The 23,459-nt window shown below is 40.6% G+C and overlaps 1 protein-coding gene and 1 pseudogene across 4 annotated transcripts in view; both read right to left on the bottom strand.

Moving 5' to 3' along the window:
• The window catches only part of PDE7B (phosphodiesterase 7B), a gene marked incomplete at its 5' end in the record, with an annotated part of 281,891 nt that overhangs the window by 63,944 nt on the left and 194,488 nt on the right, over positions 1 to 23,459 (bottom strand). For 2 of the 3 annotated variants that reach the window (XM_080664507.1, XM_080664506.1), the window contains one exon: positions 8,445 to 8,528. The exons of the other annotated variant lie outside the window; for it this stretch is intronic. In XM_080664507.1, the coding sequence (XP_080520633.1) occupies positions 8,445 to 8,528 (84 nt within the window). The remainder of the gene's footprint in view (positions 1 to 8,444; positions 8,529 to 23,459) is intronic. 3 annotated transcript variants of the gene reach the window in all.
• LOC308245908 (Y-box-binding protein 3-like) lies at positions 3,835 to 6,676 on the bottom strand (annotated as a pseudogene). Its single transcript has 2 exons — positions 6,665 to 6,676; positions 3,835 to 4,712 (listed from the first exon to the last, which is right to left on the bottom strand). The product of its transcript is annotated as a Y-box-binding protein 3-like (transcript).

Here is a 23,459-nt window from a genome sequence, read left to right as displayed (position 1 = left end):
TTACTGAAAAGCTGTCATCACCTACTATTACATGGAACTCACTCTTAGAAAATGAAGTTTTTTAAGCTAATCGCCCCTCTGTCTTTAAGCTGGGCTATCACTTTGCACCAGGTGGTAACATACTGGTTGGTTGACAATCCTTCACGGATATGTTTTATATTTTGTGTTTCTAAGGGTGTAATATGTTTTAGATGGCAGCTTTTAAAAGAGCATTTGAGTCTCTGGGTCACTTATACCTTTACATATGTGTGTGCATGTGTGTGTGTGTAAATATTAGTTCTTTTTCAGAAATAATAAGGAAAGGAAAATATTTTGTAGCTATACTAAAATTATCGCATGCTTGTGTAGCTAAAATGGCCCTGCCTAGGAAGGCAGCTATAGAGGAATAGAGATTTAAAGATCAATATTAGCAAATTAAGTCACAGGAAAACCAAATAGCCAATTAACCCACTACTGCAGAGCCCAGGGCTGGTCTGGAACCCAGGCTCTCTGTGGCAGCTGATATGGATGCTCTGACACCTCCAGTGAAGCGGCTTCTTTCCCTCAGGCTCCACAGTCACTGGGAATTTTGGCTTTGTGTGTCCCTCCCTATGCTGAGCAAGTGTGGAAATCGCATTGTTGGTCTGAAATGGTTGCCACGGGAACATCTCCACCTAGTCATTATCTACTCAGGCTACTGATTATATTAAACCAGGAGAGAAAGATGAAGGAGCCACTGTAGCCACCTGTTCTGCAAAGAATTGTGATTGCTTTTGCCACATTCACCTCTGTGGCCACATGCCTCTCTGAACACTCTTCTCTACATGTTCTCCTCTCCTGTTGCTCTTTCTCCCTCAACAGAGTTAGTGAATGAAATAAATCTATAGGAAGTTGATATTGGTGTAACAGAGCCATTATATTTCTGTTCCTCCTACCCTCCTCCAGTTCTCTCATGTGGAATATTTGTTACCCCTTCTCTCCCTCTGCTCTGCCCTTCCATACTCAGGTTGTAGCAGTAACTGTCCTCTTTAAAGGCCTATCATTCCTGTGTTCCACACAATGGTGCTGAAGGCACCCTTTCCTGCTACTTGTCCAGAGAAGCCTCTGAAAATTCATATAGATGCCCCTCTTTTAAATTGCTTGAAATATTAACAGGAAATGCAACTGGCTGTTAACAAGTAACTTTATCTTACATATATGTTAATGGACAAATGGATGGATCTGGATAGATATCATTAGGAAGATTTTTTCATCTTCATTTCTAGAATGCAGGTGACATGTGAGAGGTGTTGTCTTCTAGTGATCTTTTGGGGGAAAAACTATATTATCCATTGGCCTTGTAATTTATTGTTCAAGCCATGATTTGGGAGTGAAAGGTGGCATTATTAATAAATATGCCTGGACAACAGGTGCAAACTAGAACTATGCCAGGCAACCAGGTATATATTGTCACCTATTATGTGGACAATAAGTACATGGGCACTGTAGTACTGTGCCCTCAAAAATATGGGGAAAGGGATACCTCTTTCAGAAAAAAATTGTGAAATTAGAAATTATAATTGTGGAATCTAAAATCTGGATCAGGCCCAGCTGGCATGGCTCAGTGGTTGAGCATCGACCTATGAACCAGGAGGTCATGGTTCAATTCCTTCTCAAGGCTCATGCCCGGGTTGTGGGCTTGATCCCCAGTTGGGGGTAAGCAGAAGGCAGCCTATCAATGATTCCTTCTCAACATTGATGTTTCTATCTCTCTCCACCTCTCCTCCCTTCCTCTCTGAAATCAATTATTTATATATATATACATATATACATATACATATACATATACATATATATATATATATATATATATATATATATATATAAAATCTGGATCAGTAAGAGAAGTGCCCTTTTTGTTTATACGTCTGTCTTATTTAATTTAGTCAATGTGAGTCCATTTTTAAAAGTAAAATAATGGCACTGGAATTGAAAAGAAAAAAAGTGATATTAACAAAGAAAAATAGACTGGACTGAAAGTGCCTATGTAGATGTCATAAAATCTTTTAAATTCTGTTTAAAAATCTAAATTAGGGGTTGGTAACTTTTGTGTATAAGCCATATAGTAAGTATTTTTGGCTTTATGGGCATATGGTCTCTGTTGTTACTGCTCTTCCATCATAGAGTGGAAGAAGCTGCAGATAATATGTAAACAAATAGGCATGGCTGTGTTCCAATAGAATCTTTTTTTCCCAGGTTATTTAAAAATTTTTTATTGAATTTATTGGGGTGACATTGGTTAATAAAATTATAGTTTTCAAGTATACAACTCTATAATACATCATCTGTATATTGTATTGTGCATTCACTACCCCAAGTCAAGTCTGCTTCCATCACCATTTATCCCCCCTTTACCTTCTTTTACCTCCCCCCACCCCTTTCCCTCTGGCAATCACCTTACTGTTATCCGTGTCTATTGTTTTTTTTTCTTAATCTCTTCACCTTTGTCACCCATCCCTCCAACTCCATCCTCTCTGAGAGCTGCCAGTCTGTTCTCTGTATCTATGAGTCTGTTTATATTTTGTTTGTTAGTTTATTTTGTTCATTAGATTCTACATAGAAGTGAGATCATATGGTATTTGTCTTTCTCTAACTGGCTTATTTCACTTAGTCTAATACTCTCTGGGTCCATCCATGCTGTCACAAAGGTAAGATTTCCTTCCTTTTTTAAAAACACTTTTATTGATTTCAGAGAGGAAGGAAGAGGGAGAGAGAGAAACATCAACGATGAGAATCATTGATTGGCTGTCTCCTGCACACCCCCAAGTGGGGATCAAGCCTGCAACCTGGGCATTTGCCCTTGACTGGAATCGAACCTGGGACCCTTCAGTTCACAGGCCAACACTCTATCCACTGAGCCAAACTGGCCAGGGCAGAGTCCCTTCTTTTTTATGGCTGAGTAGTATTCCATTGTGTGAATGAGCTAAAGCTTTTTTATCTACTCATCTACTGATGGGTACTTGGGCTGCTTCCAAATCTTGGCTATTATAAATAACACTGCAATGAGAAATCTTATTTACAAAACAGGTAGGGATGGGGACACAGATTTGGTGCATTAGCTGCTGTTTGGCCACCCCTGATCTAATATTTAGAAACTTTGTTCTGATAGAAGGAAAGTTATTTTAGATATTAATTCTGACATTTCTTGATCTGCTGTGACAAGTAGGGGCCATGGCTATAGGGACCAATGGAAATGTTCAATGGGCCTTACTATTCAATGCACATTTTTGTTGTGCCTGTTCCAACCATGCAAGGCATATTTATATATATTTTTTTCTCCTTTCAAGGGTAAAAATTTTATTTTTGAGGAACTTCGTGCTGCACATTTTCAGAGAGTCGCATAAAAAAGCAAAAATGTTATCCTCCCCTCATCTAGAAATAAATTAAAAAAAAATTTCTTTTTAAATCACGACACTTGGAAGTTTAGCACCAGCATCCAAAATGAACTAGAAAAGGGAACAAAAAAGCATTTACTATATATTTCAGATTTCTTTGGTTGGGGTTCTCCCCATGTGGTATTAATATTTCTTCTTTCAATTCATATTACCAAAACAGCAAAAACCAGGAAAAAAAATATAAACCTAGTGGTTGCCGAAACTGGGGAGGCTGCTCTCTTGTCTCCTGTGCAGGCATTCCAGAAAAATTGCTGGGAACATTGGCTGACATTCTCGTTTTGTGCTTGTTTCGTAAAGAATAATCGTCAACATTCCAATGTCCACATCTTGGTTATCAGTCTTCCACTTTATTGCTTGGCTGTTTCTTTGGTGTTGGTTGGTAAGGTCGTGGCGGCTTTTTGTTTCGTTTTTTGAATGGTCATTAACGCTTTAGGTCGCCTAGTGATGGTGAAGGTGCCTGGGGGGCCTGCTGCTCCTCAGCTCTGCTCTGCTCGGTGGCCGGAGCAGGGTCCTCAGATGGCACGTCCCCTGCCTTGGTCTCGTTGCCATCTTGTGAAGGAGCATTAGGAGGACGGGGACGGCGCTGATAGTTGTACGGGCGCCGGTATCCGCGGCCAACACATGGCTGGTTTGGACCACTGGCCGCTTGTTGATTCTCTTTCTCTTCAGCTTCTCCCACAGCTGGGGCAGGTGGTGGGTGAGGCGGTCCCCTACGGTCCCTGGGACGGTAAGCTGGATTTCGATGAACCGGTCCCTGAAGTTGAGCTCCCTCTGGGGCTCCATCCTTGACCTCTCCAATCTCACCAGCATTCCGGGGAGGTCCACGGCGTCTGCCATAGTCACCACGTCTGCAATGGCACCCATCAACAGCATGACGGCTCCCTTCATAGGAACTCCACCTGGGCAGTCACCGTGGCTGCTCGGCTCCCTTCTCTCCTTCGACCGCACCAAACTCTACCGTTTCTCCATCTCCGACACCGCGCAGGTATGTGCGTGGGTTATTCTTCTTGATGGCGGCCTGATGCGCAAATACATCTTGTTTGGTGTCATTTTTTTATGCACCCATATCCGTTTCTGACGTGGAACCATTTGACAGGGCCAAGGACTTTGGTGGCGAGAACTTTTTTCTCCGCGTCTTCGTTGCAGGTGGGGGCTGAAGAGGCGGGGCTGCGGGCCCGTGGGTGCGGGGGTCGCATCCCCACCCGGGTTTCCTGCGACGAGCACCGTGGGCGCCGTGGCCGCCCGTGGGCTCTTGGGTGCGGGCTTTTGGGGGACCGTGGCGGCCGCTTCCGCCGGAGCCTGCCTGCGGGAGGGCGGTGGTGGTGGTTGCGGCAGCTCTCCGGGAGGCGGGTGCGGATCTCCCCGCGCAGGCGGCGGGCCGGGGTGGGGTCTCGCGGCAGAGGCGGCTCAAGCTCGCGGGCTGCGCGCTCGCTCTTGGGCTCCTCGCTCGATCTTACTCTCAAGGCATATATTGAGGTGGATGACAGAGGGCAAACACCCAGGAACATTCTGGACAGGGAATAGCAGCCATGTGGGTTTCATGCAGCTTATTAGAAGGAAGGTTTCAGGGATGCAAGACACAGGGAGTAGAGGCCACGGTAATTCAGATTTCCTTACAAATGGTTTAAAATATAAGTCCAGCAAATGCTAGCAAAACTGAAAGCACCCGAGGAAAATGAAGTCTTGGATCTCTGCCTATACTTGGGAAAAAATGACTCAAAATTATGGAAAATGATATTTCAAAACTCACTTTAAACTAGTGAGGTACTTTCTGTGTAGAATTGCATTCACGCTTTGTTAGTAAAAGGAATGTTTTAGGAGAAAATGTTCCTTAGGCATTTATTCTAAAATCTTTATAAAGTTATGTTTAAAATGTTTCCCTTTAGGCAGAAAGCACACTAACAACTCAGGCAAACTGCAACAAAAACATGACTAAGAATTAAATAGAGTGCACATTAAGTAGCAGGAGAGATGACCTATGTTATATCTCATTATGTGACTGTACATAACACAGATATCCATATACCTTCTGTTACCTACTAACAAGCTGTTTAATTGAAGGCTAAGTTAGGAAATTGTGGAGAGTGACCACAGTAATGTTACTGGTTCTAATCGCCCTAACAAGGTATTTGGGGCATTAGACAATGAAATGGATAATGCCCCAGAAAGGAAAAATCTCAGAGGCTTCAGTACTATCTGAGCTGTTCAGCTAAATGTAAGGAAGGAGCTAATGACATTTATAGTCATTTATCTATATAATCGAGGAATATGCAAATTAGCTAGGACACCATAACGCCAGGACTGAACAACAGGGACCTGAGGCTGCATGGCACCTGGCCGGGGTGAGGGACCTCAGGCCATGCCCCCACCCTGCAGAACTTGACAGGGGACCTCAGGCCGTGCCCCCTGCCCTGGTGCCAGGCTGGGAGACCTCAGGCCGCGCCCCCTGCCTGGTGGGGCTCGACAGGGGACCTCAGGCCGCGCCCCCCCGCCCAAGTGTGGGCTGGGGGACCTGAGGCTGCGCCCCCTGACCCAGAGGGGCTTGACGGGGGTGGGGTTGGCCAGGTCTGGGTCTCCTGCGTTTTTGAAGCGCATGTGGGTGATGGGCAGGCACTTGACTCTAGGTCCTGCGGCATGCCCCAGACTCTGACAGGAGGGAGATTTTCATATACATTTTACTAATTTTCTTTAATCTCTGACACTTCTATTATAGAGAAAGGGCAAATAGCAATATTAAAATATCTCCTCTAATTAATCCCCTTCTAATGTGTACAAATTTCGTGCACTGGGTCATTAGTTTAATATAATCTTTTTGAGGGGATACTTTAATCTATTTGGTAAGTTAACAATAGATATTGGGAGCTCATTAACTCTAAAGAGAAAATCCTTTAAGATCCTGAATTAGATTGAAATAGATTAGGGATGTGTTTTATACACAGAGGGAGAAAAAATGGAGACCAATTATAAAGCACAATACAATAAAGGTTAATGAGTATTCCTTTGCATGTGTTCCTGGGAAAGAGAGTGAAAGAGTTCTTCAGAGTGGAGTGCTGAGCAGAGGAGAAAGAGGATTTCAGGATGGATAGACAACAGTGTCACTCATCGGGTAGAGGGCATGAGCAACAGGTGGGGTGAACTGGGAGTGGAGGGGCAGAGAGTACCATGGGCCAGGGGAAGGAGGTGGGGTTGGATCCAGGCACTAATTAGGAACTTCCCGAAGGATCTACAGTAGAGACGTGACCAGATGGTACCTGCTTGTACATGATGTGGTATATGGTAAATAACAGTGAAATATTACCTGCATTGAGTTTCTGTTTATATTTTTCTATATTATTCCGTTTTTTTTTTTCAGCTTAGAAAAGTAAAACAAGCTAATTGTAAAAAAACATATTCTAGGTTACAGAATTTGATGTCAAAGCAAAATATTCCATAATCCCATCGGCAAATGTGACCACCAGTAGCAGTTGTTATTAACACTAAAATACATACATAAATATTTTTTTTAATCATTTGGAAACTTGGAATTGTAAAAAGAAGTATTACCAATTTTCCAAATTTGTTTACACTTTATATTACAAAACATGATATAATATCATATCTACTATTGAAAAGAGGCATTTTGGTTATTTTCTCTTTCTGACATTCAGTATGTGATGCTATTGAGAATTCTAATCTATATGAGACAGTGAACCGGGCCCCAGGCTCATTCCCACCCTGCGTGATGGAACATATGCCTGGGACCTGCAAACTCATACAAACTAGAGACTATCAATGGTGTAACTTCGATGGGACACAGCCCATTCAGTGTCATAGGAGAGGTAAGAGGAACTGTCAGAGCTTCCCACAAGCTGTATTCAATATCGAATTGGTCAGGGACTCAGTTCTTCTAAAATGTGGGGTGTGGGTTGGGGAGGTTGTCTCTAGTATAGAAAGAATTACTCCAAGTCTCTGTGTCCCTGAAACACTGAGAAAACAGATATTGCACATTGATACGGCAGGTTAACAAGCCAGAAATAAAAACAAATTCATCTCCTGTTGGCCTTTTGAGGATCTAAGGATCAGAAATAGCCAGTTCTAATTTCTCCTAGTAATTTCCAAGGGTCAAGGTAAATCAAATTACCTCTTTAGCTGAACTTGTTTATGCCAAAGGAAAGTAATACTCTGTGGGCACAACCCAGAACTTTGAAATTTATAGATTGGAAGTGATATGAGAACCAAACACTGAAAACCTTGGAGCAAACTGTGAGATTTATCCACTTTCTACCCCCAACTCCAAGTCCAAAGTGAAGAAGGATTATGATAGTTAGGAGATAAGAAATCTGGAGGGGTGACTGGTCACTGGTTTGGATTGCCAAAGGAATTTGAGATTAAGAGAATTATGAACCAAAGGTGGAGCAAAACTCCTAATGAGGACTGATATATGAAGGGGAAAGGTAGAAATAAATGAACTTTCGAGGTAGTCATAATGGAGGAAGTGGCAAATGCAGACTAATAGGACCTCACTGTGGTGAAGGGTTTTTGCTAGGAATAGAAGAATGAACCACAGGGATTTTGACAAAGAAGGAAGAATCAATATTGGGTAGATTACTAAGGGAAGCTCTAGAATAGGTTTCCTTATTTTACATATATTTTAATATAAATTATAAGATTTATCTTATTTACATAAATTTAGATAAATTATAAAATTATAGAATTTTGTCTGGTCTAATGGCTGAGCGTAGAGAGAATATGGTGGATAATGAAAACAAGAGTTTCCTTGTGTAGGACTTCACTTTTAAGATTTATATATATATTTTAAAAACTGACAAGATCTCATTTGACACCCCCTCCCCCAAATCTCTGTGAGGGCAGAGCCAGAATTACTTCACTAGTGAGGAAATCTAAAGACAAAGGGTTAAGTTCCACTTGGGAGGGAAGAGATGGAGGAAGGAAGGCAGACCTCAGAGGGTTTTGAAGTTCAGAGGGAAGTTAGATTTTTTTTTTTCAAAACAGAAAACATTTGTTCCTTTCCAGGTACACTTGATTACTCACTATTAAGTAGGCGGAAGTCAATGAATGGGTAGGAGCCACGGCGTTCAGCAGGAACCCCTGTCTGACCCCTTAGTCGTACATCTCCTAGAAAACAGAAGGTCCAAACAAATGTTTGAAAACATTGCCAAGTGTATTTATTCACTTTTCCTCTGTAAATCCTCTTACCCACTTATGTCACTGGAACCAACCAAAATATCAGGAGAAACATGATTTCCATTCATCTTGCTTCAGAGAGTGCCATGGACGAAGGGATATTTAATGAATGCTGAGCCTAATGAACTTGGCAAAACTAAGAAAGGCAGCAGCGTTCTCTTTTATATTTTGCCTGGAAGATGGGACTGTGAAAATTATAGTAATTTACAAAGTTTTCATAGCCTTTTTATCCTTCCAAGGGTCATTAAGATGAAGCATCCTAATTTGGAAGGACAAATGGTGTGCTGGGATTAGAGCTTTTATTCTTATTAGACATTTCATCACCCAGGGTCATTCCTCTTGGACCTAGCACAACTGTTTTCTGACTGGCGTCTCCTTGCCTGGTTCCCCAGGTTGTATAATTGATCTGTTTCAGAATCTGCTCAGAGGAAGGCTAGCCTAGCTCCAGGCACTTCAGACACAGCCCCCCTTGGACATAGAATAGTCTATAGAGTTTCTACTGCTTATTTGTAGGTTTATTTTAATGCCTGTGTTCACTTTCCTTTTCCGTGTGTCCTGCTTTCCAGATGAAGGGAGGTACTGAGGTAGAGTGGAGGGAGCCTGAACTTTAGAATAATGTAGACCTTGGATTAAGCAGGCTCTGAGCCTCCATTGCCTCACTTCACGGTGTCATTGGTTGGAGAATATAAAATAACACTTGCTGCCTGGCAATAAATGCTGCATTTACTTCCTTACACAGTCCTGCAAAGTAGGGGTTACTCGTATTACATGTTCTGTATTTCTCCATCGTTCTTTGTGTATTGTCTAGTACTTAGCAGATTCTAAGTGACAAAAATAAATAGAAAGACCAAATTCCCAATTAGTACGTACAACATGAAATCAGAAGAGAGGTACAAGCACATAAGACCTAATATATTTCTGAACATCGGAACCAGGAAAGTTTTCTTCCATGAGTAATGGGTCCTCTCCCATGACCCACTCTTTCCCTGACATGAGGTGATACTGTGGCCTCAGCCTATGAGTGAAGAGGAGGAACAAGTCTTTGTAACTCTTGGGGTTAACTAGTAACTGGGTGAGATCCTCATCGGCCATAACCCATGCAATTGACAATGTTTAAAATACCCCTCACAGATGGGCCTTGGGTGCACCTGGGCTTATAAACTGTAAGCTCTAAGGCCTTGGGCTATTCTCTACTTTGAATTCAATATTGGTGCCTTATTTAGTGCTAATCTGATACTGTAGTGACATATTGATGTTAGCGAATGTTACAATTTATGGAGTATAGTGAAGAGGGAGGAGAAGGGAAGATATGGAAAAATATTTGAAGTATAAATATAAGATGATATCAAATTAGGGAAGGCTGTCAGCTATGATAAGTTCATGGCGGGGGGGGGGGGGGTGGATGGCCAATAGAGTTGAAGGGTTTACTTCTCAGCAGTTGTCTTGAGCCCCCTCTGTTTATAAATCTCTAAAGAGTTTACAAAGCATATTCACAAACTTCACACTATATTCTTTTTCTGGTTTAATCTCATTAGACCCTCACATTAGCTTTGTGAAGAGAGTCACTATTATTCTTTATAGGTGAGAAAAATAGAGGCTCAGAGAAGAAAGTGAAGGACTGTTACTCACTCTCCTAACCCCAGCTCAAGGCTCAGGTCCCTTAAAGGCACTCAGTAGATGTCTATTGACTTTAATTGACTGCCTGAGTTTATAGTGCTTTAAACTTATAATTAGTAGAGCTAGTCCTTAAATCTAGGTTGTTAAAGTTCATAGGCAGAGTGCTCTCTCCTCAATACCATTGGTTTCTAACCTTATAGAGTGGGCACAGCTGGTTTTTAAAATGAAAACAAAAATCACAGACTGCTCATGCTAGAAGCTGTATTTTTAATAACCAACAGGATAGCATGTTAAAATTATGAAACATCCCAGTCGGCTTGGCTCAGTGGTTGAGCATCGACCTATATATCAGGAGGTCATGGTTAGATTCCCGGTCCGGACATATGCTTGGGTTGCAGGCTCCACGCCCAGTGAGGGGCATGCAGGAGGCAGCTGATCAATGATTCTCTCTCATAATTGATATTTTCTCTCTCTCTCCCTGTCCCTTCTTCTCTAAAATCAATAAAAATTATTTTAAAAAATGATATAACAAATTCAGCACTGCCTGTAAATGAATTTATATTTTATGAAGGATAGTGAGCTAGACATATACTTGAAAAACTGTGCATAGATGAGACCATGTTAATTTGGTTTACAAAGCCTGACTGGCTTATGGATTTGCTGACCTGTTGTGTCATCCTTTTGGGCTTCTCCTAGGCGTTTCAGGCTCACCAACTGGAAATCATTTCTCCACTAGTATTTTTTTCTCACTATTACCAAAGAGTTCTCCTGGTTTTGCTATCCTGAGAGCACTATGTTCCCAGAAAACTTCTGTATAATATTAATGTACATTTTAAGGCCTCTGCCAGAATTTATTCCATTTGTCCATCTGAGAGTATAAGGCAGAGGAGGCCCATTACCACGAAAGACTTTAGAGAAAATGACAGGCGACAGAACCATGAGGCAGAATTGATAAAAAGAGAGTGACATGCTAGGAAGCAGGGAACTCCTGTTACTGAGAGGATCAGCATTTCACCATATTGGGTGACCTAGGGAAAATTAAGAACCATTCTGAGGTCCAGTTTTCTAATATTCAAATTAGAATAATTATAGTAGTTTTGCCTGTTCTAAGGGGTTGTTGTGAAGAAATTATAAGGTGCATGAAAATAAGATGATAGTTAACATGTACGAATACTTACACTGTGCTCAGTAATTTACATATGTTTTCTCATATCATTTATCCAACAACCCAATGAGGTAAGTATGGTTATTAGACTATTGTACAGGTGAGGAAATTAAAGACAATGGACATTTGATGATTTGTCTAAGATCATAGAGCGAATAAGTATGGAGCTTGAGCTCAAACTCAGAATTGGCTCCAAACTCCATGTTCTTACCCATTCTTCCAGATTATCAGGATAAAAAAATTATATAACCAATTAAGCATTATCTTTTTTATTACCCAAATGTAGCCTTTGATTACTCTTTGCCAATAAACCAACTATATATTTGTCATGGATCCTGGAAACTGAATACCAGGGCAATCTACTCCCTTGATGAATATGAGAGTTGATCAGATGGATGTTGTTTATTCGAATAGCAGTCCAGGGATATGGGCTATAGAATCAGACAACCAGATCCTGCTCTGGATCAACAAAGCATCTGTTTTTTTCAAATAAGAAATGGGAAGCAATTATTCAGCAAAACTGAAATTACCTGGCAACTAATTTACTCAAGCTCTTAATGAAGTAGAATTTTCATGATGTAACCTCACTTTTGGAAAAAAAGATAAATAACCATGCAGTAACTTGATAGCAAAGATACCTAAACAAACAAACAAACAAACAAAACAAATAAACAGCAATAACAACTACAAAACCCAAACCTGAAAGTTTCCTCTCAGTGCTTATACTGTCTATAACTACAATTCCAGTCTTGAAGAGAATTACTCATATCATAAATCTAATAGCGGCCTTTAGATGTAGTAAATAGTTGTTTTAGAAAAGGATTCAATTATAGTTAAAAACTAGTAAAGCAGGAGGCAGGACAATTTTAAGTGGGCTAACAATGCATTTTAGACATTCTCCAACACACTAAACATTCCATATCTTGAGCATTTTGTTTCATTGAAACTCTAATATGGTAAAATTACAGTTTTAAGTATATATTTATAACATAGAAAGATCTTGCTCCTTCTCCTTGCTTTCATGAAACCCTTTGGATACTAAATTGCTTCAATATGCTTGTGGGAAGAGAGAAATAATTCAGTAACAACAGCCCCCGGAGGAGCAGAGGCCACTGGCTGGTGTCCGAAGAACAGAACAAGTGGCGTCCTGCTGGACTGCTTTTACTGGCCTCAGCCTCAGGCAATCATCTATTTACCTAAGGCCTTATATCCAAGCTAAACAATTATTTTGACTATTCATTAGGCCCTTGTTTAACTTAAGCAACTCTCTTTCTGGCAAAGGAAAGGTGCTGTGGAAGCAGGGTAGGAAGCGTTGACAGCTCAGCCGTGTCCTCAGTCTGTTCTCATTGTGTTCCAAAATGAAACAAACAGCAGGGGAATTCTTATTTTGAAAGGGCTGCTCCTCGTTTGCCCCTTCAGGCTGAAAACATAACATGTCGTCCTTGAGTATGTATTTAAGGCTGCAAACACAGGCAGCGAGCGGAGCTCCTGGCTCCAGGAACCTGGAGTCAGTCACTCACCCTCCCAGGGGACGTGGTTCCGGGATGGACCTCTTGCCCACTTGGCCTTGCGGGCTGTCTCTGTTTAATAAAAGCTTGTGCTAGGGAGCAGAAGTTATGTGGCCTCTTATGTAACTGGCAACAAGAGTGGAGACTCTGATGGTGATGACAACTTACAGTGGCTGAAACACGGGCCACATGACTAGAACCAGACTCTGGCCCCATCGTGGTGTCAAGGTCACTTCAGGGTGGGGGAAGAGGGTAGGAAAGGGACAGAGCAGTTGCATCTGAGACGAATGAAGAGGATAATGGTGATGACGGCAGAGAACACGGCATAGAGATTCAGAGCAGGAGTGTGACGAGGAGGATGAGATGGTGGTAGTGTGAGAAAGATGCAAGCCCAAATACAGTGGGAGAGGAGAAGCTCTCACAAATGGTATCCCTTTGAACTTTCTTAGGCATTATTAATTCATGTCACTGCTGCAGACTTGCAAAATGAAGGCAGAGAGAACCCAGATATCCAAATCTCAGTCAAGCACATTCACCAGCCAGCAGCTCCGCATATTTCAGATGACTACTCTCAATTAGCAAAGTGAATTATTTCTCTGAAGATGTTTATCTAGTCTAACAAAGAGGAGGAAGTGAGTGTAATTTAATCACTCCGTAGATTTATGGGACGGTTCAGGCAGCCAGTGGAGATAACTCAGGCAGAGATGACTGTTCCCAATGCTATGAACTCCCATGAGGTCCAAGATGGCTGATTGGACCAAATTCCTCCTCTGGAGGTTCAAACCTGCTTTGCTTTCTTGAGTGAGTCTGGGCCTGTCTGGTCACTAAGGGCTACGTGCTGACTGGACTGAGTAGGAGGCTTCCTGTCCATTGATGTCTTGCACTAATTGTGTGTTCATGGGCTGTCCCTGAGAGTGCTTTGGGTGTAGGAAAGAGGGAAACCAGGAGTTAGTTGTCCAGAAACCACACTTTTAACAAAAGAAACAAAGGTTTCCATGCATGTAAGTTATTTCTTCTCTTTGTAAAAACCTTGATCTTTATATTAAAATCGAGAAAAAGGAAATTTCATCAAGTCAAAATCTCTATCGAATACAACACGACGTTGCAACTTTAGCTTAGAATTGTTAGGTATTTGTGACAAATGTGCATTTTGGGACTTGAGTGCTGTAAAAATGAATATTAGATAACAGGTAAAGAAGGTTTTAACTCAGACTAGACATTCTTCAGCTTGATGGTTTTACAGAGGGAAAATTAGAAAAAAAAGTTGTCATCAGCAGGAAGACAGGTATCTAATAAAAAAAGGTATTGAAAAAGAAGCAGCAGGAATGCCTAAAGAGAATTCTATGAAGCTGTAAAAGAACTTAAAAGAACACAAAGAACATGTCTTCTTATAAAGACTGAGAAGAAAGGGAATAATTTGGGGAGTTTTTTTTAAGGGAATATGTGATCTGAGTCTACCTTAAGTAAGGAAAATAATGTAAGCTTGTACATTATTCACTTATTTCTGGGGTAGTCCTTTTTATTGCCAGAATTGTATCAAAACAAAGTTGTTTTTTTAAAAATAAATGCATATCACACACACACTACACGTGCACACACACACACACACACACACACACACACACACACACACTGCCTGGAACACTGTAGGCACTTAAAAACCAGTAGCTATTTTTTATATTTTGTTACTGGTCTTCTGAGATTCCTGCCCCTCCTCAACCTTCCTCACCCATGATAGTATGTAGAATGTATTGGAGTGGGGCAAGAATCACTCGTTAGGAGATCACTCTAATAGTTTAGGTGAGAAAAGATGGTAGCTTGGAAAGGGTGATGGTACTGGTAGAGAAGTGAATAGAATTGACATGTGGTGCGGAATTTCATGAGAGCTGAGGGACAAGGAAGTATCAAGATAATTTCTAGATTTCTGGCTTGCATAACTGGATGATTGATTATGCTGATCACAGAAATGGCAAATCTAGAAGAACCAGATTTTGGAGAAAAGTTTATGCACTCAATTTTGGCCACACTGAGTTTAAGTGTTACTGAGATTTCAAAGCAAAAATGTCAAGTAGGCTGTTAGACATATGGGTCTGGGACCCAGGGGGAATGTCTGAGATGGTGATATAAGTTTATAAATCAAATAAAATTGTGAGCATGTATGAAGTTGCCTAGGAAATGGGGTAAAAAGTGAATAGGGCCTAAATCCAGCCTTGAGCAGCTGAGACACTGAATGTCTTGCTGGAGGAGTAGTCAATGAATGAAGAAAGGACCACCTTGGAGGTGGGAGGACATCCAGAAGCTTGTTGTGTCATGGAAGAGAGTCATTCAGGAGGGAGGGAATGGTTTTCACATAGAGCTTGCTGAAAGGGTAAGTGAAATTATAACTGAAAGAAGTCCTTTGGACTTAGTTGAGTGACTGTAGTGAGAAACAGAAGCAGAGTCCTTTGGACATTGTGTAGAGCTGGGAAACTGGGAAAGTTTTATTAAGGAGATGATATTTAGATGGATCCTAAGTGGTAGGTAAATTTTTGAGAAGTATTTTTTGTAATATTGGCTTTATAGTATTGGCTTCCAATTGATCCAACTATGGTCATTGGAATGAAGGGAAGGGATTTTTAGGAAAAAATCATGCTGATCTTAAGATCAGTGGGTCAGTGGTAATCTCTAAGGATGATATCAATAATTAGAAAAGTGAACAGAGGATAAAACAGTCCAGGTCATGAAAATACTTATACATTTTTGTAAAATATAGTGATGCCCCGTCTAGTCACTTGCTATACTTAAATATACTTCAAGGAAAAAATATGTAGTGGGAATTATTGCCAAGAAAAGTTTTTGTTTAGGAAAAAAGGATGAGCACATCAATGAGAATAAATATAATTAATAAGATAAAATACCAACCAAGTCCAAATATTGCTGAATAATTTTTTGTGTGTTTTTTTTGAACTTTGAATAATTTAAGAGAAGCGTTTTAATGTATTGTTTGTTTTCATGTGCTTCTGGACTTCCTGATTCTGGCTGGGAACAAGGACAAACCTGCCAAAATACTGCAAGAAAATATGTTGCTGATCACGGGCAGGAAATACTCAAAGTCCCCCGAGATAGCCTGTTCTTAGGAGACTTCCACACTAAGTCTGCTGACCTCAGAAGGAGCATCAGGCCACCACACTCACTGCTGGAGTCTGCTCAGAGCCAGGAGGTATTTAGGAGTTCTTCATTCCAGGAGTTTGTGCCAACATGGCACTTGGGATTCTTTTCAGCCTAAGTGTTGTTCATTTTTTGTTTGTTTTTCAGAAGGGAAACAGATGGCAAAAACTGGACTCAGTAGGGAAATGGTTGAATTGATTATATTATATCCATGTTATAGGATATTATTTTGCCGTTAAAACCAGTTACTCATATTTCTATAGTCATAGCTAAGATTTATTGAGCATTTACTATGTGCTAGGTGTTGTTGGAATTACTTCCATGAATTAACTCATTTAGTCCTGTCAATAACTCTCTTAGATATAAGTACTGTTGTCAATATCATACCTGAGAGACAGAGGTATTCAATTGCTTTTTCAAGATGATAGGGCAGGTGAGTAGGAAGGCAGATTTGAAACCAGGGTGACTGGCTCCACAGCCTGTGCTCTTAACTAATATGGTACAGTCCATGTCACATTATGTCTTGACTGGAAGTGAGAGCCAAGGTATAATGTTAAGGGAGGGTAGGTATTACATAGGATTTAAAAATTATTTCACCAAGTAAAGAAATCAATAGCATGAGAAGCCATTTACTACCTCTATGAACTTGGTAAGTCTTAAACATTCTGGGCCTTATTCAATCTTCTGTTTTGCTAAGTAGGGACAATGATATCTAACCTGTATACCTCACAGAAAGTAGGAATCAAATGAAATCACATGGATAAAAGTGCTTTGTCAATCACTTTGTAATAAAGTTTTATTATTAAGAATATTCTGCCTTGTAGGCGTGGCTCAGTGGTTGAGTGTTGACCTATGAACCAGGAGGTCACAGTTTGATTCCAGTCATGGCTTATGCCCGGGTGGCGGGCTCGACCCCCAATGTGGGATTTGCAAGAGGCAGCCAATCAATGATCCTCTCTCATCAGTGATGTTTCTATCTCTCTCCCTCTTCCTTCCTCTCTAAAATCAATTAAAAAATATATATTTTTAATATTTTTATTGATTTCAGAGAGAAAGGGAGAGGGAGATAGAAACATCAATGATGAGAGAGAATCATTGATTGGCTGTCTCCTGCATGTCCCCTACTGGGGATCGAGCCTACAACCCAGGCACGTGCCCTTGGCTGGAATCGAACCCGGGACCCTTCAGTCCGCAGGCTGACACTCTATCCACTGAGCCAAACCAGCCAGGGCAATAAAAATATATTTTTAAAAAGAATATTCTTATTGATATTGCTATATAAATATTAAGCATATATTATACTACATATTATATAAATTCTACATTGTATTATCCTGTATATATTGTATAAATAATATTGATATTGCTATATAAGTCTAGGTCAGTGTTCGAGGGTATTCGAAGTGAATAACATTACTTTTTTGATATGTAATTAAAATGTGAATTAAGGGTGCTATAGTCAAATATTCTTGGGAAACATAGAGGTTTAACAAAATTAAACTTAAAAAAATTGCAAGTTATCTGCTAAATTGTATTTTCCCAACCCCCACCCATTGCTCACATTCATATGTTGAAACCCTCACCCTCATTATCTCAGAAAATCTCTATTTAGAAATAGGTCCTCTAAAGAGGTGATTAAGGCTTTTAGGGTGGGTCATAATCCAGTCTGACTGGTGGTTTTTTAAGAAGAGAAAATGTGGATACATGAGGAGATGCCAGGGATGCACAGCAGAGAGAAAAGACCATGTGAGGACACAGCAAGAAGGTGGCCATCTGTAAGCCAAGGAGAGGGGCCTCAGAAGAAACCAAATATGTTGCTACCTTAATCTTGGACTTCCAACCTCTAGAACTGTAAGAAAGCAAAATTCTGATATTTAAGACACCCCAAGTCTGTGATGTATTCTTATGATAGGTGAAGAGGCTGCTTTTACTGGCAAAGAAGGCTCATCAGAATTGAGGGTTTCAAAATTCCCGCTTCATCAGGGGCTTCATGTCCTCATTCCACTTTTCAGGATCCCATTTCATCCAATCAATGCCCTCAGTTTAACAGTAGACCACTTGCCATGTTGGGAAATCAATTTGTGTTGTAATCCAGCCACTAGCAGGATGAGATTCTGGGCTTGGTTTTCAGAAATCGCAGCTCTGCAGCTGTAGGAAATGAATCTCTTTCAGAGCAGACATAGAAACTTTCCAGTCATTCATGCAGCACTTCAGGTAGAAATCTGAATCCCTTAGCTCAACTTTTTCTTTCCCTACTTTCTTCAGCAACATTAGGAGCCATCAGCAAATCTCATTATACTTGTTAGTGTGACAAAAATGCTCAAAGGAAACACCTACATGGTTACCCAGAAACTTGTAAGATTACTAGTATAAGGGTTGATTAGGAATACCCTATGTTGATATTTTGTATATGCTGGTATTATGACCACATGGACTATCAGTGCTCTCTTTACTATGGGAAATAAAGTAGTTAGTATCTTTAAATCTAATCAGGTTAGAGATTCAGTTCTAAAAAATCTGAAACCAATTCAGAAGACACATCCTTAAGATTCTGTTCCTCTGGAACCACTCTGGGTACCAAAATCTGTATTAGTCAGACATTTATTTGGAGGACACTGACTAATACATGTGAGATCTTTCAGATTCTTCAATATATTAATGTTCACTGTGAGTATCTGAGAAGGTGAGATCATCCAGCCTTTCCCAAACACAGTTGTCCACAAAACGTGTTTTTTCAAGTATTTTCTAAGATGACTGTTTTGGGGAAAAGACTTACATGTAGTTCTACATGGAGATTTTGTGTGAATGGGTGAGTGAATATGAGTGTGTGTGCATGTGTGTGTGTGTGTGTGTGTGTAATACGTAGGTTAAAATCTTAGCACTGGGGGGAGCTGAGAGGTCCTCTACTTTCTCTTCTCTGGTACCATCACTCCTTGCATTCTTATCCTATATGACTAAGTCTACAGCTCAGGTTTGAATTTCATTTTTGGGTTATAGACCAACTGGATATTTATTCATTTATTCCTCAGATATGTGTTTGAATACCTACTATGTGCCAGTCCCTGTTCTTGGTCCTGGGAATATAGCAGCGAACAAAACAGACAAGATGTGACTGCTCTCATGAGGTTCAGTTTCTAGTGGAGACAGATAGCCAATAAAACCAACAAGTAAATTGTCTATAGGGACATGAGGTGGGTGCTATGGGTGAAATAAAGCAAGGAAGGGGCCAGGGAGGGCTGGGTGGCCTGGATGGGGAGAGGACTGCAGTTTAAATAAAGGAGGGTCTGTTTATTTAAAGACTGCTCTAAGGTGACAGGGAACAGATTTGAATGAAATGTGGGAGGTGCCACAAAACCATCTGGGAGGAGCGTTTCAGGCTCAGGGAATAGCAAGCATAAGACCACAACAAACATGTGGGCATGTTCTAGAAACAGCAGGGAGCCCAGCACGCTGAAGCAGAGAGAGTGTGGGGCAAGTGGGAAGAGATGACAAATGATGTTTAGGGACTCAGAGAGAAATGGGGAGTCATAAGAAAGTTTTAAATGAGAGAGTGACATGATCTGACTAATGTTCTTAAAGGTTCTCACTGGCTTCTCTGTTGAGACTAGAGTGTTGGGGAACTTTATACATTTAACTATTCGTGCACAGAGGGGGCGGGTGTGTCTGCTCAGCCTGGCCTGCACACTCTCACAGTCTGGGAGCCCTCGAGGGATGTCTGGCTGACGGCTTATGCCTGCTCCCTAAGATGTCAGTCGGACATCCTTAGCGCTGCCACGGAGGTGGGAGAGGCTCCCACCACAGCCGCTGTGCTCTCCAGCTGCAAGGCTCCTGGCTGAGTGGCGCTCCTCCTGCATTGAGCGTCTGCCCCCTGGTGGTCAGTGCACGTTATAGCGAGTGGTTGAGCGGTCTTAGCATATCATTAGCATATTACCCTTTGGTTGACTGGATGACTGGACACTTAGCATATTAGGCTTTATTATATAGGATAGATCCCAAAATGAATATGCTATCTTTTCCTATAACCCAGGTCCTATCTTATGGTAAATTTAGTCACCAAGGCTGTTACTGTGTGACCCCTTATCCCCACTGTCCCACAGATGGTTTTATCACACAGCAGGGTAGGCACTCTCTTAGGGCCTGAGTGTGCAGGCCCCTCTCTAGAAAAGGGTGCTATACCACAATAAATATTCTCCTGACTTCACAGAGAAGACAGAAAATGGATCATGGCACATGGCCATATGGCTACTTCATTCACCCAGTTAACATCAATTTTATAAGTATATAAGATACAAGCACATGTATTTTGGTAAGAGGTGCGTTTTGCAGTATTTAATATTATCTCTAAAATTAATTAAATTGTTTTTTGCAGGATACATACTTGCAGGATATTGACTAGGTCAGTGGTTGGCAAACTCATTAGTCAACAGAGCCAAATATCAACAGTACAATGATTGAAATTTCTTTTGAGAGCCAAATTTTTTAAACTTAAACTTCTTCTAACGCCACTTCTTCAAAATAGACTCGCCCAGGCCGTGGTATTTTGTGGAAGAGCCACACTCAAGGGGCCAAAGAGCTGCATGTGGCTCGCAAGCCGCAGTTTGCCGACCATGGGACTAGGTATAGGACTCTTTAGGAAGCAGATAAAATGTAAAACACAAACTGCACTGGCTACTGCAGGAACAGTCCCTGAAACCTACACTTGGGTGACTGGACCTCACTCATGATAGGATCGACTGAATCATACATTAACCTGCCCAATCAGAACTCTGCTGTACTCTGAGTACACTCCGTCCCTGTTTGTTTACATAGCCATCATAACTAAACTTGGTGGCTAAACTGAAGAGGAGCTACTTTATAAACAGAGGTCATTTGATGTTTTTTTTTTAACCAAATAAAATTCAGACAACTTTTGCCTTTTTCTAGTTTTCTGACACTTTTCCTGTTCTCCATAATTCCACCAGGATTATTGACAGGAGTTTAGCAAATATATCTGCAAATAGTTGGAAGTATAACTCACTCGACCCAAAAACTTGAATTTTTGCAAAATTGCCCTTGTTTTTATTTTGTCTATTTTTCACTTTCTTTGGCTCCCATTCCAGTCCTCTACACTGACCCTTTTTAAAAACAAAGCTGTACCTCTTCTTTTGAATTTATTCTTTTTGACAAGAAGAAAGACAAGAAATGGGTACTAAGCTTTTACTGCCTTCTCTTAGTCTTCTGCTGCATTTAATGTTTTTCCACTTTCTTAGACCATGGGCCAGTCCTTTCCACCTTTGTTCTTTAAGGAGCATTTTAATAAAACCTTTAACAATGATCTTTATTACTGGTTTGCATCACACATTTGGGTTTGCCTTTGGTTAGATGAACCCTCCTCTGTCTTTTGTGCATGTTATTAATGTTTAAAATATTAGAACCTGTCAGAGAACTTTCTGTTCACTTTCATTGGCTTCTTTAGGTAAACCTCTCTATTCTTGATTACTGAGATATTTTGTGATCTTAATATAATGTGATTTCTATGTTTCTTATCTAGAAACCCCAAAAGGGTGTCTTAGCCATCATTGGGAAAACAATGTCTGAATTACCCGAATGAATAAATATTATAATAAATTTGTCTTTTTGAGTTTTCTGTCCTTATAGACATTTAGAATCTATTGTGATGGCAACATAAATATCTCACTTTTTGAAGTTAAAGTCTAATTAGCCCAGAATTCCATTTTTCATGAATTGCACTATACCACTTTCCTCTTGTGATCATTAAACCCAAGGAAGTAATTCTTCATGACCAATCCATGATTTTAATCTGAGAACTGGAACTGAAAAACTGATCCAAGTGTATTGAAATAATTCTTTTGGAGATGATAAATAAACAATAATCTTTTCAATCAATGTTCACTGAGTATCTATTATAAGTCTATTATATTCATGTATAATTATTATTATTTAAAAACATTTTTATTGATTTCAGAGAGGAAGGGATGCAAGAGAATCAATGATGCACGAGAATCATTGACTGGTTGCCTCTTGCATGCCCCACACTGGGATCGAGCCCACAATCAGGGCATGTGCCCTGACCAGGAATCAAACCATGAACTCCTAGTTCATAGGTCAACACTCAACCACTGAGCCATACCTGCTGGGCGTACTCATGTATTATTATATTGTGTTACTTTGACTGTGAGCAATATGACAATAATTTTTATGTTACCAGGTGATATCAGAGGAACAATTTCTTTTAGTACAAGTTGCTTAATTTTTCACATCTAGTATGCTGCGTATGGCTTTACTCCTCTATTATCGTAACCGATGGATGGATTTATGTGTAGTATATAATTTATTCTATACTGAATTCAAACTTGGTGCTCTGTATTGCTTATCATTTCAGACACTGAAGATTCTGCCATCTGTACTTTTTTCCAGGACTTCCCTGCTTTTCCACTTTACAACATACATAGAAAATAGCAGTTAATTCCTGTTGGGTTAAATGCATCTGGTTGCTCCAGGCCAGAGTATTTTGGACTGGGCTCTTAGTTGTCCCAGGCTTGCCTGGCCACCGCAGAGGCTGAAGGGGACCAATGTCCCAGCACACTGTAAACCTGCTCAGAGCACATTGGTTGGGAAAATCTAATCAATACAATTAAGACAATACTACCTGAAAACAACTCTCAAACATAGCTTATCATATGTTTGAGGTAATAGATTCAATAGAATCAATCTTCAGAGAATCTTACCACTCATCAGCAGGGGTTGGGTAGGGTGGAGTATGGGTCATGGAAACTTGGAGTCCAAGAGGGGACCATCATTTGAAGTAAATGTTTTTGTTTCCCTGGACTGACATGGCAATGTCCTGGAAAAAGATAAGCCCTTGCTCACCTTTAACCTTCTAGTCATGATTCAGCATGCCATTTTCTCTTATTTTTTCCACTGTATTTCCAGACTAGTCAGGATTTTCCCTCTTTATCCCAGGATGGGAAAGAACAAAATTAGACTAACATTCTACTCTAGATCAGTTGTTTTCAATCAGATATTCTGATTTACCGTAATGGGTCTGGAGTGAGTCTGTGCTTAGGTAATTTTATGAAGATTCCCAGTGAATTCAGTGGGGAGACATTGTTGGAACCACTGATGGGTGTCAGTGGGCTAATGGGAATTTTGTAACTGAGCACACCTGTGAAAAGACACACCCAAAAGCACAACTGGTCTGCAAAGTAGAGAGGAGACATGAGGTAAAATCAAATAGTACAGAAACCAAATATTTATCAGTGCATCACCTGTGGTCATTTCTGAGTGTGTCTTGTTTGGATTTGGACACTTCCGTTGGGGGAATGGATTATTACTGCTCTGGTGAGCTGGAAGCAGCTTTGTAAAACATTTTGAAAAGACAAAGGTAGTAAAAAATGTAGAGTGTGAATTCATAGATCAGCCAAA

Source organism: Plecotus auritus (assembly GCF_963455305.1).
Source record: "Plecotus auritus genome assembly, chromosome: 4".
Classification (NCBI taxonomy): Eukaryota; Metazoa; Chordata; class Mammalia; order Chiroptera; family Vespertilionidae; genus Plecotus; species Plecotus auritus.
This window is presented reverse-complemented; position numbering and strand designations above follow the sequence as displayed.